The sequence below is a fragment of the Aulonocara sp. 'chitande type north' Nkhata Bay genome, linkage group LG11 (genome assembly GCF_057382095.1).
Source record: "Aulonocara sp. 'chitande type north' Nkhata Bay isolate Kocher_YH1m ecotype deep benthic linkage group LG11, A_spYH_male_GT1.1, whole genome shotgun sequence".
NCBI lineage: Eukaryota > Metazoa > Chordata > Actinopteri > Cichliformes > Cichlidae > Aulonocara > Aulonocara sp. 'chitande type north' Nkhata Bay.
In genome coordinates this window covers 3,165,151-3,182,636 of record NC_141354.1, presented here as the reverse complement: position 1 = coordinate 3,182,636, position 17,486 = coordinate 3,165,151, and the positions used below count along the sequence as shown (strand labels likewise).

The window sequence follows — 17,486 nt, the reverse complement described above, 5'->3', positions numbered from 1 at the left end:
ACGTGGCCACAGCGTGGCATGGAAAAAGGCACATACCTCTGACATTGTTTGTACATGTAAACGCAAAAAAGGAGTTTTAAAAAATGTCAATTTTCAGTGATTCAAAATGTAATATAATCCACCCACTGTTATCATCTTCAATGCCCTGTACCAACACAGAGCAGAGCAGCTATCTGAACGCTACCCCAACAGAGGTCGATTATCTTGTTAATAATTTCACCTCCTCACTACGTATGACTCTGGATACTGTAGCTCCTGTGAAAACTAAGGTCTCTAATCAGAAGTACCTGACTCCGTGGTATAATTCTCAAACACGTAGCCTAAAGCAGATGACTCGTAAGCTGGAGAGGAAATGGCGTGTCACAAATTTAGAGGATCATCATTTAGCCTGGAGAAATAGTTTGCTGCTTTATAAGAAAGCCCTCCACAAAGCCAGAACATCTTACTATTCATCACTGATTGAAGAAAATAAGAACAACCCCAGGTTTCTCTTCAGCACTGTAGCCAGGCTGACAAACAGTCAGAGCTCTGTTGAGCCCACCATCCCTTTAACGTTAACTAGTAATGACTTCATGAACTTCTTCACAAATAAAGTTTTTATCATTAGAGAAAAAATGACCAGTAATCATCCCACAGATGTAATATTATCTACAGCTACTCTTAGTACCATTGATGTTAAGTTAGACTCTTTTTCTCTAATTGATCTTTCTGAGTTAACTTCAATAACTTCACCAGTGTGTGAATGTGAGAGTGAATGAATAGTGGCATTGTAAAGCGCTTTGGGTGCCTTGAAAAGCGCTATATAAATCCAATCCATTATTATTATTAACAGGAAGCCAATGAAGGGAAGCCAAAACAGGAGAAATCTGCTCTCTCTTTCTAGTCCCTGTCAGGACTCTTGCTGCAGCATTTTGGATTAGCTGAAGGCTTTTCAGGGAGTTTTTAGGACATCCTGATAATAATGAATTACAGTCGTCCAGCCTGGAAGTAATAAATGCATGAACTAGTTTTTCAGCGTCACTCTGAGACAGGATATTTCTAACTTTAGAGATGTTGCACAAATAAAGTGTCTTGCCCAGGGACACAACGACCAGGACAGAGAGCCCAGGGATCGAACTGGCGATCTTCCGGTTACAGATGCGATTCCCAACCCCCTGAGCCACGGTCGCCCGAATTGAATTCAAAATCCTGCTCCTCACATACAAGGTCTTAAATAATCAGGCCCCACCTTATCTTAATGACCTTGTAGTACCATATCACCCTATTAGAGCACTTGGCTCTCGCTCTGCAGGCCTACTTGTTGTTCCTAGAGTATTTAAAAGTAGAATGGGAGGCAGAGCCTTCAGTTTTCAGGCCCCTCTTCTGTGGAACCAGCTTCCAGTTTGGATTCAGGAGACAGACACTATCTCTACTTTCAAGATTAGGCTTCAAACTTTCCTTTTTGCTAAAGCATATAGTTAGGGCTGGACCAGGTGACCCTGAATCCTCCCTTAGTTATGCTGCAATAGACATAGGCTGCCGGGGGATTCCCATGATGCATTGAGTTTTTCCTTTCCAGTCACCTTTCTCACTCACTATGTGTTAACAGACCTCTCTGCATTGAATCATATCTGTTATTAACCTCTGTCTCTCTTCCACAGCATGTCTTTATCCTGTCTTCCTTCTCTCACCCCAAGCTTGCAATGACCGAGGTTTCAGTCTCTTAGCATCTACAACAGATCACTTTAGATCAGATATTACAATGAGAATGCCTCATAAGGGTTTAGTCTCTGCACACAAGACGGAAATATCAGAGGAGAAAGCTGGTCAAGATAGTTTGAGAGAGAAAATCTGTGATATAGAAAGGCATCATAAAAAGCCACATTCCCTCAAGTGCTGCAGAGGGTTTCACATTAAACCTACTGAGGAGCGTAAGACCTTACTGAAGGACAACGGTATCTGCTTTAGATGCTGTTCTTCCAACAGTCACATCGCCAAGAACTGCAACACAACAATCAAGTGAAGTGAAAGGAGGAACCATATCTCTGTCCTTCATCCAGGACCACCCCTTCCAACTCTCTTTGGTCATTGGGGGGGGGGGCACAGAAGAGACAACTCAGCCTGCTGTAACATCCACTTGTACTGAAGTGTACAGAGAGGCTAAGAGAGAAGCTTCCTGTCCTAAGATCTGCTTGGTGAAAGTTTTCCTGAAAGTGCAGCAAGAGCAAGTGACAAAGGCTTATGTTGTGCTTGATGATCAGAGTAATCGGTCCCCTGCCAGGACAGAGGTTTTTGATGTTTATGACATAAAGGGATCAGAGTCTCCATTCACACTCTGTACATGTGCTGGAACAACAGAAATGATGGGTGGAAGAGCCACAGGCTTTGTAGTGGAGTCACTGGATGGAGCCACATCAGTCGCGCTGCTGAGAATAATTGAATGTAATAACATCCTGAGTAACAGAGCTGAGATAGCTACCCCTGAGGTGGCAGCAGAACATGCTCATCTCAAAGGCCCACCTTATCCCACCACTCGATAACAAAGATGAGATCCTCCTTTTACTGGCATGTGACCTACTTAGTCTCCATAAGGTGAGGCAGCGTAGAAATGGTCCTCACAATGCCCCATACGCACAGACCTGTGATGGGTTATCATTAGTGTTGTCTGTTTAGGTGATGCTCACAAGCCTGCAACTGTGGATGCCTATCACACTAATTTGCTTGAGAACAATCGCCCATGTCCAAGGCCATGGTTCATATCAAAGAAAATTATGGGTGTAAGCCTGAGCAGGAAGTCTTTCCTACCACTGAAATACTGAGAGTTAATGCATGCACTCTTGGAAGCACTCTCTTTGATACATCTGAGGACGATAACAAAATCAGCCTTTCTGTTGAAGACAAACTTTTCCTAGAGGTCATAAAGAGACAGATGTTCATTGATGACAGCGGCAGGTGGGTGGCACCACTTGCATTTAAGGGACCTCGCCAGCGGCTGCCCAACAGTCACGACCAAGTGGTCAAATGCTAATCCTCTCTTTATCGCACCCTTGAAAAAAGGCCTGAAATGAAGAGGAATTTCTTTGCCTTCATGCAGAATACATTTGATTGTGACCATGCTGAACAGGCTCCTCCACCTGAAGTGGACAACCAGTGTTGGTTTTTACCTACCTTTGGGGTGCACCATCCTCAGAAGCCGGGTCAGATCAGAGTTGGTTTTGACTCAAGTGCAAAGTGTCATGGCGTCTCTCTTAAAGATGCCCTCCTCTCTGGACCTGACCTCAATAATAGCTTGTTGGCAGTATTGTTGAGATTCAGATGTGAAACTGTTGCAGTAACCGCAGACATAGACAGATGTTTCACAGTTTCACTGTTAGAGAGGACCAACAATCCTGCCAATGACTTCTGTGAGCATCGCATGAAGGTTCACGTGTTTGTCAACACGTAACCAGACGAAGCGTTTCTACGTATATCTCACTAACACGGTGCAGCGAATCAGGAGGATTTCAGAACCGAAACAATGGCACTGTGTTTTTACGAGCGCTAACACTGCTGACGTAGGCACACGCTCTGCGACTGTTGCCGTGGTGACAGTGCCTGGCTCAAGGGACCTGCTTTCTTGTTACAGTGTTACAACAGAAACTGAAACCTATGACTGTGTGGGCCCTGAGTTGGATGATGAATTCCGTATCAGATTATCCATAAATGTATCACCTGCAACAGACTCAGGAAGAGAGCAACTGAGCAAAGAATGGCAGACCAATTTTTAACAAGAAATTGAGAAAATTATTCTGGAGTTTGTGGATTTTGCGCTCTCTATGTAAGGGTAGGAATTTTAAAACAAACTCCAAAATCATTTGGGAGCCAATTTAAAGAAAGTAAAATAGAGGTAATGTGAGCTCACTCGCTAGAGTGTGTTAAAAGTCTGGCTGCAGCACTTTGCATTGCTTGCTTGGTGTAACAGGGATGATTTGTCTAAGCTTATAAAAAGGCAGTGGATGCATAAAGTTTTCTCTAGTTCAGAGGAGATTATAGCTTGCAATTTATAAATGTTCCTTAAATAAAAGAAGCAGCAACATGAAATAGTTTGTATGCGACTCAAAGTTCACAGGCTGGTCAGCATATGAGCAAAAAAGAAGAAATCACATGACTGGTTCTTTTTCCAGATATTTTTTATTGAAATTTATGCATCAATTTTACAGAAGACAAATCTAATAATATGCTGTTTTCCTTTTTGTAGAATGTAAAAACAATATGAGGCATACATTCCCACCTGATAATTACAACAGTGCCAGTAGATCCAAGCTAATAATACAAATAATAAACAATAATAAACTCACAGTGCTATCCGGTTGTTCAGTGATGACGCGACGAATCCTACTTCCGGGCCTAAAGTAGTCTGCGTTTAATATGGCTTTTGTGTTGTTAACATGTTTAATGTTTTGTATTTTCTTCTATTTGATCTCAAAAAGCTCCTAAAACAGTCAGTGATCACTGTTGACCTCCCTTTATTACCGCTAATCATTTATTTAAGCTCAGTTTTTAAAACCTTAGGATGTAGCTACAGCCCAGCCCATGCTGCAGTATATGAATGACTAACCTCGTATTGTGGATGGATTATCTCAGTTGTTCTCCTGGCTGAAGTTTGGTCCTTTTACAGCATCCTGCCATGTGATTACATTTGTTCCTGACCACCGAGAACACTCACGTTAACTTTTATCCAGTGGAAAAAAAGTTAGCTTGTTTATATTATGCTAACATAGCTGTGTCGCTAGCGATCACGTAGCACATCATTATATACCAGCTAGCCCAACTTCAGTAACCCTACAAACGTCACTGCTGTTTAGTTTTCTGTCTTCATTTATGCTGGAAGTGATAACAGAGCTGTACGTTATAATTTGTTTCCAAAACCCCGCAGTCAGGACATGCTATATTGTATTTAGATAGAAGCTAGCGAGCTAACTCCCTGCTAACTTCTAACTCCATTAAATGTCATAAATTCCGTTTTCATGGATGCCTGGATGTTAAACTCAATTGTTACACCTGGTAGAGCAGAACGCTGATCATTTTATTAAAGATGAAAGACTTTAGACAGTTTTTCAACTCTCAGTAATGCCACAGTGATCGTTTGATATATGGACCTGCAGCGGAGTTTAGGCCCAGACATGGCTAGTGACGTCAGACTGAACAACCGGATAGAAGTTCAGTTCCTTATTAGTAAGTTATTCAAATTAAAAGAGGGTTTTTACACAGAGGCATTCTGTCAGGACACCAAGGAGAGCAGTGTGTTTCTAGTGAAATCATAAAACAATCCACTTTCACCTCAAACTGCTCCATAAAGCTACTTGCCTGTTTGAGATTACAGCCATCTTGTGGTTGCAGTTAGTTATCGTTGCGTATAGCTCTGGTCTCCGTGGATCCTGCTGCATAATGTCTCCATTTCCGATGTGTATCCATGTCCTGTTAGCTTGAGCTAATGAAGATGACAAGCCAGCAGCTTTTTCCTGGTTGTTTGCGCGTGCACATTAAGAAAGAACCTATGGACTGATATTAAACTGATGGGAGACCAGCTGGCTCTACCTTCACTGCTCTGAGATCATTTTGTCCTAACGATGAAAGGGGTGGAAAAACATTTTTATGTTGAAGAAATAAAAATGATCCAAGGTTTCTGATCACTGCAAAGGTTAATTCACTGAAGTGCATCAGATTCATGTCAATTTGTACAATTCAGCCTGTTCATGCCACTCTATAAAGACAAGCTAAAGCTTTGTGGCGCACGTTGTCTTGCTGTCTATCTTGGCTCCACATACGCTATAGCTCTTAGTTTTGTTGCTATTGGATTTAGACCAGGAAACATCTGGGATGAAAGTCCAAAATAAGAATTAATGACCTGCACACAAGCAACTGCTAAATGAGCTGCAGCATACTGGCAGCCATGCAGCGTGCCTCATTCCTTGGGAAAGGTCACTGAGATTCACAAGACATACATATTTCTGTCCTTGCTGGCTGTCGATGGTTTAGGAGCTGACCAATGGTCAATCTCATCCTCGTCTTAAAACGGATTTTCAGACTCTGTCTAATCAAAGCGCTGCTTTCATTCACCGGGTTGAGCAGGTGACTCTTGTATTGAAGGATAGACCCATTACTAGAGGTGCCTGGTCTAACTCTACTGTCAATCCAATAAAGGCAAATAACCTCCTGTTCTGAATCTTCCAAATCTTCGAGCCTCACTGAGTTTCTCTTTGCAGAAAGAATATTTCTAGCAAAGCTTATCGATCAAGATTACGGCGTCCTGTCCCTGATTTCCTGATTTGCAGCTGAGAAAATACAGATAACAGATAAGCAGTGCAGGAACGCACGAGCAGACTTAAAATGCAACAGTGGAACCTTTGATAGAAAAAACTGAAAGAACAAGAACACGTGCACAGAACTACAGACAGCTCGTACAGCAGCAGTTGGTACTATCGAGTGTTCTGGTCTGCTCGTCTCTGGGGCTTTTCCACCGGTGTTTTTCCCCCAGTGTAGACTGTCCCCTGTCTGTCCCTTGGCCCAAGCTAGTGCACTTTTTTCAGAACATTTTGGTTGTCATCCACATATTGCTGGAATCAAATATTCTAAACAATAACGTGCAAGAGAGGAAATTAACGTGCAACCACATCATCCTCAAATGTAATTCATTAAAAACAAAAACATTACAATATGAAAACCATCCATTAGACATTTGTCTGAGTCAGAAGAATTTATCATCATCAGCTTGCCGGGTTTCAAAACTGACAAAAGATCATAAATTTCACATAAACATGCAAAACACTGCTATGACAGATTGATATTTTTATAACAGGTGATAAATACTTATGATTGTGAAACACTTTGCATACAGCGCCCTAATGTTAAAGGCTCAGGTCATCAAATTGGGTTTGTTTGTTTTTTTTAAACAAACCAACAATGATTTTGGTTCGAATACATTTTTGACCTGCCTACACGTGGTTAGTAGAATCAATTCATTGTTTCAAAAGCTTTACATTTTGAAAAAACAAAGAAAATATATCTTTAAAAAAAGCATTGTAGGCTAACATTTGGAAGATCTTTGAGGACCAGAAAAAGCTCTAAGCCCTGCTAAATCAATGCAGTAGCCACAGGTCCAACATTCAGGCCTTTCCAAGGGCGTAGGTGCCAGTGCACAGGTCTGCTGAACTGTCACTGTCGTCAGAGCCTCTGAGTGTACCAACATCATGGAGACCAACCAGCGCCATATCTGGATGAATATCCTCTTCGTCTGACTGCACCAGAGGCTCATCGCTCTCCTGACTGGCCAGTTCCTCTTCTGGCTGCCAGAATACATCCTTGTTGGACAGCTGGTCGTTTGGGGGAGAGGTTTGGTTCGAAGATTCAGAAGAGCAACGTGTAAGGTCTGGACCTATTAGAGAAGACGAGCCTTATTTCACAGAGTACCCGACAAGCTTAATTTTCAGTCCTCATCTGACCGTAATATTTAATGCTTCCATCATTTATAGCTCCTCTGTAGAGACGAGTTGTGTGTTTTTAAGTAGTTTTAAACTTTGTGATCCACAAAAAGTAAAAGAAGAACTGACTGCGTTACAGTCAGGGTGGGTGCAGCGGCTTCGTCATGTGCGATTCATTTGCAGTTTGGATGCGTAGGGGTCAGCACCTCCTGCTCTGACAGCAGCTGGAGGTGACTGCTGCGTGGGGACCGCCACCTGTGAGCGCTTTGGCACGGGTCAGGTGGCCACGGCAGCACCCGGTGCTTGTGGAGAGTAAGAGCGATACGTGCTCTCATCTCAAAAAGTGGTCATAAGTCTTCCTAATAACACCAGCAAAAGTCGCCAGATTTGTCGCTAGTCACTGTTTTTAGAAAAAAAGACGCAAAGGGGGTCTGAAAATCGGCTAAATATAGCAACAAAGTCGCTAAGTTGGCAACACTGGGCAGGGGTCAACCTCAAAAAGAGCTCTTAGATTGTTTTCTGTTTTAGGGTGGAATGATTGTACAGCATACATCTTACTTGAAAGAATGATGGATATTAGTACTGACATTAGTACATATCCATACAGCTGCACTAATACACCTTCAATATTTGGTTAAATGTCCTTTAGCAAGTTTTACTCAATGTTGCTATTAACAAGCTTCTGGCATGATGTAAGCAGGATATTTGACCACGCTTCTTGACAGAGTTGGTAACATTCATTTAAATTGGCTGGTTTACTATCACAGACACAGCTTTTATGCATTTTCTAAATGCTTCAGGTCATTCCAGATGCTTTATATTCACCTTCTTTTACTCATTATAAAACCATTTAGATGGATGTTTGGGATCAATTTCCTGGCTTGTTCTTATGCACTTACTGACTTCCCCTGTATGGACCATTGGAAAAGAACAGTTCAAAGAAATCATGAAAAGTCCAAAATGACCATGACAGCCATGTCCACGATCACTACATGTACACGTCTGACCACAAGTGTGAAATATTGTATTGGAACATTAAACATGCTGATGTTTTGACATGTTTGTATGAGTTTACCAAGCTGATTTTGTTTTGTCAGGATAAATAATTCTGCTTTGTACTCTATGACAACATGTCTTGAGTTGAGATTACCTGATGTCAATGATGATTCAGTAGTGACTTCATCTCCACTGGAGTTGAGGAAGTCATCCAAAGCCTCTTGGTCTGTGTTAGTTAGTGTCACCTGATCCAGAGAGCAAACATCAGCACCTGCTGGCTCTGCAAAAGTAAACGTACACTCCAATTATGCAATTTGCTAAACTTAATATACGAACTCTACAGTTACTGATACATACTACATGTGGCAAACAGTGCATCGTTTCAATCAACAGGGTGTATATTTCACACACGTTCTGTCTTTACACCTACTTTCACTCCTCGTTTCTCCAGAACATGCATCCACCTCTCCAGACTCACTACAGATCACAGTGTTGTCTGCCAGAACACAATATGGATGCCCCTGCAACCTCTCAATCACCACTGCAAACACAGGACTGATCCCCTCACCTCGCCCTTATTTTAATTCTCGGTTGTCTCAGACTTTTTTTTAGTACTCAGTTCAGGTAAAATAATTAGAGTGGGTGATTTTAACATCCATGCAGTTGCTGAAAATGACAGCCTTTGCATTTAATCTCTCATTAGACTCAAATGTAGGGCTGCCACAAACGATTGTTTTGATAGTCGACTAGTCAGATCATCATCCATTGGACGTACAGCGTTCAGCTTCTTGCACCAGCAGCATCTGCTCTTATATAACTATCATTAGCTTACAGCTTTAAGTGTTTAAGGTGCTAACTAAAAATAAAGACAAGATGATAGTTTATTCAATTTTAATGAAATTTGCAGATTGTCTCGGTGAAGTTTAATAAACTCCTTGCTATCTAAAATATAACAGGACACCGGAGTAAATTCTCGAGCATCTCACACTTCTGATAATCAGCTGTCTGCTTGACGTTTATTCAGCTGTGTGAAAACTATAATCTCAGCCAAACCGATTTACTCAGGAACAAATAAAATACTAAAGAAAGCCAAACAACAACATTTTAAGTTATCTAAGTGACTCATATATCATGTTTAACCTGAGCAGCGAAAGACAGCGGTGGGTTTGAAGACGATTTGCGGGGAGTCCGGTGTTCTCACGGCGCTAGTGAGCCTAGCCCCCGGCTAGCTAACGAGCTAGTGGGTAACAGACGTCTCCGAAAACGTCGGAGCGCTTTTGAAAATATGTGGTGTCTTGATAAACTGAGCAGATATTTGAGGTTTACACAGCTACATTCTCACCTGAAAATATGTTAAACGTTTATTTTGTGACCCAGAAAGAATAATAAGAGTAAAGTTAAAACTAACTAGCTGCCGCCATTGTTGGAAACTGAGCAGGGCTATGCATTTGTCGGAGTCTTCGGCCTACAAAAGTGGGCACAGTAGGATGCGGTTCCTGAATTTGGACACAGCTACGACACCGGACACAGCTGCTTCTTCTTCGGGGTTTAACGGCAGCTGGCATCCTTGTACATGCAGTGCTTCTGTCTCGGTCCGTTATTACACTCTTAAATCCTGCTACTTATTCCTGCGTCTTTTGGGATCTTACAAAGCTTCAAACGACGCGTCGACTATTAAATTAGTGGTCGACGATTTTGATAGTCGACTAATCGTGGCAGCCCTACTCACATGACTTCTAAAAATGTAAAAGAGGCTGTATGTGGGCTCTTTTAATGGGCTACATACCCCAGGCCTTCAAATTAGCAGTAAATAACCATTGCTTGAAAAGCCATCACTTGACTCAGCTGTCTTAGGATAAGCTCCAACCTTCCTTTTATCTCTGTAAACCAGCGAACAGATCATCTGCAGAGGCTTATTGAAGAGTTTCAGTCAGGTTTCAGAGCTCATCACAGCACAGAAACAGCTTTAGTGAAGGTTACAAATGATCTTCTTATGGCCTCTGACAGTGGACTCATCTCTGTGCTTGTCCTGCTAGACCTCAGTGCAGCTGCAGGTATTAAAGGTACTGTGGTACAGTGGTCTTCCTCTCCTAACCCCCAACTAGTCCTGGCTGATACAGTTCAATTCAATTTATTTTGCACCAAATTACAGCAGCACTCGCCTCATGGCACTTTGTATTGCAAGGTAAAAACAACCTCTAGCAGAACTGTTTGGGCTGATGGCAGGAAGAGAGGACAAAGACACCGTGGAAGAGAGAATAACAATAATGACTAAATGCAGAGTGGTGTATAAATACACAGTGAGTGAAGAAGCAACACCCAGTGCATCATGGGAATCCCCCAGCAGTCTACGTCTATTGCAGCATAACTAAGGGAGGATTCAGGGTCACCTGGTCCAGCCCTAACTATATGCTTTAGCAAAAAGGAAAGTTTGAAGCCTAATCTTGAAAGTAGAGATAGTGTCTGTCTCCTGAATCCAAACTGGAAGCTGGTTCCACAGAAGAGGGGCCTGAAAACTGAAGGCTCTGCCTCCCATTCTACTTTTAAATACTCTAGGAACAACAAGTAGGCCTGCAGAGCGAGAGCGAAGCGCTCTAATAGGGTGATATGGTACTACAAGGTCATTAAGATAAGCTGTGCTCCATCTTATATATGAAGAGACGGAGCCGATGAAAAAAGCCCATTTGGAGGAAGATATGGATTGTTTTTTATTATCCTGAAGTTATTCACCATTAGTCATTTTCTTAGCAGATGTCTTTGTTTGGGTGTTAAAGGCTATTTGTCATTTCATTATTTATACATTTTCATATAGTTAGACAAAGTAGTGTTAACAATCTTTCATTTGTCTTACCTCTGTTCTGCAGGTATCCAGTGGACAGGTATTTTTCCACATCTTGGTTAAAGGCTTCTTCGTAGACTTTCTGTCGCTCTCTCAGTTTTTGCTGCATGACCAGCTCCAGCTCTGCTACTTTCTGAGCATGCTCAGAACCCAACTCCTCTACAAAACAGGAAGAAACGCAGCTTAAACAACATCTGCTGGTATTGTACCAGGTTTACCATTGTTGAGAATAACATGTAAGAAACTGGAGGATGAACACGCAGAAACTCACCTTCGAGTAATTCCAACTCCCTCCTATTTACAGAAAGGAAGATTTTCATTAATCACATAAACATTTAAGGTCATTCTGTTTCTCTGACCGTTTAAATAATGTGGTGACACTTCTGCTTTTTCACTTTGAATGTAATTAGTGTAATCAAACTGACAGGAGTCACAAAGACACTCAAAAATGACAGCCATAAATCTAAGAGAATACATTTCACTGATGCCTGCCTATTTCTATATAAATGGTCTGTTTTTGATGTTTATAATTACATAAAGATCCTTTTATCACTTTTTAAATCAGTTTGATTTTAATATCTCACATATAAAGGTTTTTCATTAAGAAGGAAAAATAAACTGTCATACCTTTTCTTTTTCTTGTAGTTTTCTGATTGGTTGATATGTTGCTGTTTGGCTGTCTGCTGCTCACACTGCAAACACAGTACCTCCAGGTAAACCAGTCTGCTCTCCATTTCCTCAAAGTCGCCTTCCAAATGAGCTGGAAACAATCGCACATAAACACCACAAAAACCTGCATCTTTGTTCCATTTTGTCAAAAACACTGCCCATGTGTAAAAAGTCAAATTCTGTTGTCTTTGTTGGCCAGATTGTTTCGGTCACTTTAATATGAGCAGTGCAGGAAGAGCTGCTGGAAAATGTGAAGCCATAAACTGCATGTCCTTGGAATTACTGATATACTAAGGTGCTCACATACAAGTTGCTTTTTAATACAATCTCTGTTAATAAGACTACATTTAACGTATTGTTATCATCCCTTTACTAAGTTTCTCTCATTGCTTAAGTCAGGTTAACAATCTAACAAATTTCCCACACGTGGACTAATAAAGGTTTATCTTATTATTTTGTATCAACACTTGACTAAGCTTCGTAGCATAGCTGTCAGACCTCGGTGTAAAGCATTACTCAACATGGAAACTTGAGGTTTTGTGTTCAATCCTTAAAGTAGAAGCTCTAAACGCTGAGGCGGCTGACATCATATCATCATCTGACCCGCTGACTGTCATCTGACCACAGAAATGAACACGAACCTATGTTAGCAGTGATGGCATCAAGATCGCTGATAAAGGCTGGCAAGCTTTGCAGTTGTTCATGCAGTTGTGTTAGTGACGTCATTTTTCTCTCCCAGTGTGCTGAGAGCATCACTATGTCACCATCCAGTGCCTGAAACAAACAGAGGTGTGACCGTGAGCAGACCAGAGGCAGTAGGAACTGTTAGGTCGTCTGTGATCGCCACCGGCACAAAACCACAGGCTGTCTAACTGTTAACTAACTGAATATAAGCAGAGCTGATTCAGAGTCGTTGTTTTTATTTTTCAGGTTGAAGTCACTGTGTTGTCCTGCAGCCACTTCCTTAGTTGTAATCTATGAATTGCTAGAAATCACTGTATCTGTGAAGTGCTGAGCTTAAAAAAAATTATAAAGAAATACAAACATAAACATTTATTTATGCCGTTCTACTTTTAAAGAGCCTACGAACTGATTCTGGATTTAACAGGAAGCCAGAACAGGAGAAATCTGCTCTCTCTTTCTAGTCCCTGTCAGGACTCTTGCTGCAGCATTTTGGATCAGCTGAAGGCTTTTCAGGGAGTTTTTAGGACTTCCTGATAATAATGAATTACAGTCGTCCAGCCTGGAAGTAATAAATGCATGAACTAGTTTCGACTTTCACCAGTGTTACTGTACAATAACAATAAAGAGCTAAAACTATAAGTCTGATTAATATGATGAATGAGAATGTAATGAAAGATGAAAATGATAAGAAGAACAGAAGCCTGGTTTTAAGAGTTCACAGTTGGAAATTTCAACAGACTAGAGACCAAAGAAAAGCCATCTGGTGTCCGTATTTGGTTGGACATGTTTCTCAGATTTTTAGTAACCTCAATCACATGTGCATTTAGAAGCAAAAGTGCAGGTCTCTACATCTCTAAGACATTCCTGCAGTTTAACTAATTCATGTGCATCATCTGGCTTCATGGACAGATAGAGCTGAGTGTCATCTGCACACCAATTAAATTGTAATGCAACACCTTTGAATGATACTGCCTAAGGGAAGCATGTATAATAGGCCAACTGGTCCTAGCACTGAACCCTACATTACGCTCAGTGTGTGAAGAGGACTCTCCATTTACATGCACAAACTGGAGTCTATTAGATAGATATGATACAAACCACTGCAGCACAGTCCCTGTAATACCTACAGCATGTTCTAATCGCTCTAATAGGATATTCAATTCAATTCAATTCAATTCAATTTTATTTATATAGCGCCAAATCACAACAAAAGTCGCCTCAAGGCGCTTCATATTATGGTCGACAGTATCGAATGCTGCACTGAGGTCTAGCAGGACAAGCACAGAGATGAGTCCACTGTCAGAGGCCATAAGAAGATCATTTGTAACCTTCACTAAAGCTGTTTCTGTGCTGTGATGAGCTCTGAAACCTGACTGAAACTCTTCAAATAAACCTCTGCAGATGATCTGTTAGCTGTTTGACAACTACTCTTTCAAGGATGTTTGATATAAAGGAAGGTTGGAGATTGGCCTATAATTAGCTAAGACTCCTGGCTGGGTGACGATGAGGAGGAAGCAACTTTGTGTAGGAAACCTGGTCTTGTTAAGAGACAGCATTCATCCCACTTTGGATGGCACAGCTCTCATTTCTAGAAATCTGGCCACATTTATTAAACGCCCCAAAAAGTGACGATCCAGAGTTGGGACCAGGAAGCAGAGCTCCAGTCTTACGTACCTAACAGATCATCTGCAGATCACACAATGAGTTAAACTGCAGGAATGTCTTAAAGACATAAAGACCTGGATGGCCGCTAACTTTCTGCTTCTTAATTCAGATCAAACTGAGGTTATTGTACTCGGCCCTGAAAAGCTTAGAAATATGGTATCTAAGCAGATTCTTACTCTGGATGGCATTACCTTGGCCTCCAGTAACACTGTGAGGAACCTTGGAGTCATTTTTGACCAGGACATGTCCTTCAACGCACATATTAAACAAATATGTAAGACTGCGTTCTTCCATTTGCGCAACATCTCTAAAGTTAGAAATATCCTGTCTCAGAGTGACGCTGAAAAACTAGTTCATGCATTTATTACTTCCAGGCTGGACGACTGTAATTCATTATTATCAGGAAGTCCTAAAAACTCCCTGAAAAGCCTTCAGCTGATCCAAAATGCTGCAGCAAGAGTCCTGACAGGGACTAGAAAGAGAGAGCAGATTTCTCCTGTTTTGGCTCCAGTTTGGATTCAGGAGACGGACACTATAACTTTTCTTCAGTCACTAATGAATATTAAAACGACCCAGCTTTGCATTAATGTGACAGTCGCAAATTCTATACAACTGATATTCAAGCAACCCCAGACAAACAGTGGAAAAAAGAAAAGAGGTATCATACCCTCCTTCAGTCCTACTGTTTTACTTACACAATAATAATTTTAAAAGAGGTTTTTTAGTTCTTCTACCTCTTAAATTTAGGTAAACGAACGATGCCGCGAGACGTGAAAGTAGATTTCTAACAAGGCAAAAACAGAGAAATAGCTCGTACCTCTGCAGCCTGAGCACAGTCCTTCGTTCTTTTATGCAGCAGAAACCAACTCTCCTCATACCTACAAATAATCATTTTAACAGCATAAACACAACTTTTATATCAAACTTCCTAATACACTCAGTGTGTGTGTGTGTGTGTGTGTGTGTGTGTGTGTGTGTGTGTGTGTGTGTGTGTGGGGACACCTGTTCAGGACTTCCAGGCCAGCACTGAAATGAGGAACATGCTCTTCAAACCTGGACAACAGACAGACGGATCACACAATGTTTGTCTGTCACAAATGAAGCTGCTTACTTACATGGTCAGCTTGTTATGGCTAGCCATTTCTGCTAATCCTTATACTCCAATGAAACAACACTGCATTTATTGCATTATATCCAGACACTAAGTTGAGTTTCCTGAGGAATCTTAAGCCTTTTTCAGGCATAGGATAAGCAGCACAGTGATGAAGTGGTTAGTACTGTTACCCGACAGCAAAACAGGTTCTGAATCAAACCTGCTGGTTGGCTGGTGAAACTCAGCCTTCCACAAGAACGTGGCTGGTCACCGTTACTTAATGATTTAACAGGAGGCAGCAAATACTTTCTCACACAGGGTCAGTAGTTTTGAACAGTTTATTTGTTTTGTTTTTTTGAAGAATTCAGTGATATAAAAACACTGGCACCTGCCACGACTACCTCTCAGCCTCCCAGCAGACACACCTGTGGTATCAACTTCAACATTTCAGGGAAGTTGTTTTCTGGCCTTTACCTGGAGGTCGAGGTTACTGAGATTTGATCTCCTCCAAGATTTTTAGTAAATGCATGTATGCTATCAATTCTCAGTATCACATTCACAAGATTTTCAGAAATCTTGACCTCTGACCTTTAGGTCACCCCGAGATTCAAACTATGGATGTTCCTGGTGACTAATTTCTTAATTGACTAAATGAGGAAAAAAACATAGACTAACCCACTAGACTAAAACTAAGAAACACTCAGATATTAATTTCAGTTTGAGAACTGTTTAATGGAAAACGTCGAACTAATGAACTCACTAAATGATGAATCATGCCGCTTAAATTTGCGGCATATATATATATATATATATATATATATATATATATATATATATATATATATATATATATATATATTATTTATTTATTTAAACTTTTTTTTAGACCCAGCTCTCACCTGGGTCTCCTCTTCATTTTGGTATTTCTTGATTTGTCTCCAAGTGTCTTGAAGCTGTGGGGAGACAAGAAAAGGAAAAAGTCAGCTTAGCCGAGATCCTCTTAGAGCGGATCAGATTTTTGGGTCAACCCACTGAGACTGATTCAGGTGATTTTTAGTGCAAAATATGTCGAGGCTCGGTCTCTAACTTTCTGAACATTTCAAAAAGTTTAATATTCATCCATTAAAGTTAACATGAACTGTAGTCAGAACACACGCTGTCTGCAGGCTGCATTATTTTCAGTTTAGTGTGAGACTCATATTCATTCAAATATTGACAGCATCTCCATGACCACATTGTTACAAAAACGCATTTAAGTCAAGAACACAAAGTAACAAACTAAGGTAACTACCGTCTGTTACCTTGGTAACTGACTCAGAGTTAACGCTAACTCTATTTGATGAGATAACAAACGCGTTATTAGCTGAACCTGCTTCTTAGAATAGAGCCCGATTACACACACTCTCCCTCAAACACACAAAACAGCTGCACTCCAAAAGTTTGTTTGTGGGAGGGGGTCATCACATGACTATCAGCTGACAGCAGTAACGTAAACAGCTGGGATCGCACCAGTTGGCACGCTAACAAATGGAAATTAGTACTGGGTATGCTGACGCATTCAGCCAGCACAAAAGCAGAATAAGAACTGGTTGGTTGGTTGGTTCAGTAACCGCTGCTCTCTGTAGCACACACTGCAGTTGTTTTTTCATTAGCTATCGTTACCTGCTATGCTACACGCTGGCAAGACCTCATGCACGAACTCAGCTAACGTTACCCAAAGTTCACTAGTGCAGAAAACAGCGGACCAACCCCGTTGTGAAATCCTGCTGGACGATGTGAAGCTTTTCTCTGAAGTTTTCAAACATGATTCCTCTCGGACACGCGCGATTTCGGTCCTGACAGCTAGCTGCAGCCACCGCTCGCTCTCGTCTTGTTGACGTTTATTAGCGGCTGCAAACAGCAGAACGGTGCATTACTGCCACCCACTGTTATGGAGTGTGGACAAAATGTGCTCAAAATAAATCAAATAAATCATATCGAACAAACGACTGAACATGGTCTCGTCATTTTCACTTCTTGAGGTCTTATGTCGATAAGTCGAGTTCAGCTTTCATTGGACTGAGTTGCTGTCTTGTCTTTTTTCTGTGGTGAAAAAGCAGCT

General features: G+C 41.2%; 1 protein-coding gene across 1 annotated transcript; it reads right to left on the bottom strand.

Moving 5' to 3' along the window:
• Window positions 1-6,633: 6,633 nt before the first annotated feature.
• LOC147318317 (dysbindin-A-like) lies at window positions 6,634-17,293 on the bottom strand. The gene is made up of 10 exons (XM_086310205.1): window positions 17,135-17,293; window positions 16,285-16,338; window positions 15,295-15,345; window positions 15,110-15,170; window positions 12,585-12,717; window positions 11,902-12,034; window positions 11,546-11,568; window positions 11,287-11,433; window positions 8,590-8,715; window positions 6,634-7,393 (listed from the first exon to the last, which is right to left on the bottom strand). Exons 1-10 carry the CDS (start codon window positions 17,188-17,190, stop codon window positions 7,125-7,127), a joined length of 1,053 nt encoding a protein of 350 aa, XP_086166331.1. The 5' UTR covers window positions 17,191-17,293; the 3' UTR covers window positions 6,634-7,124.
• Window positions 17,294-17,486: the final 193 nt, after the last annotated feature.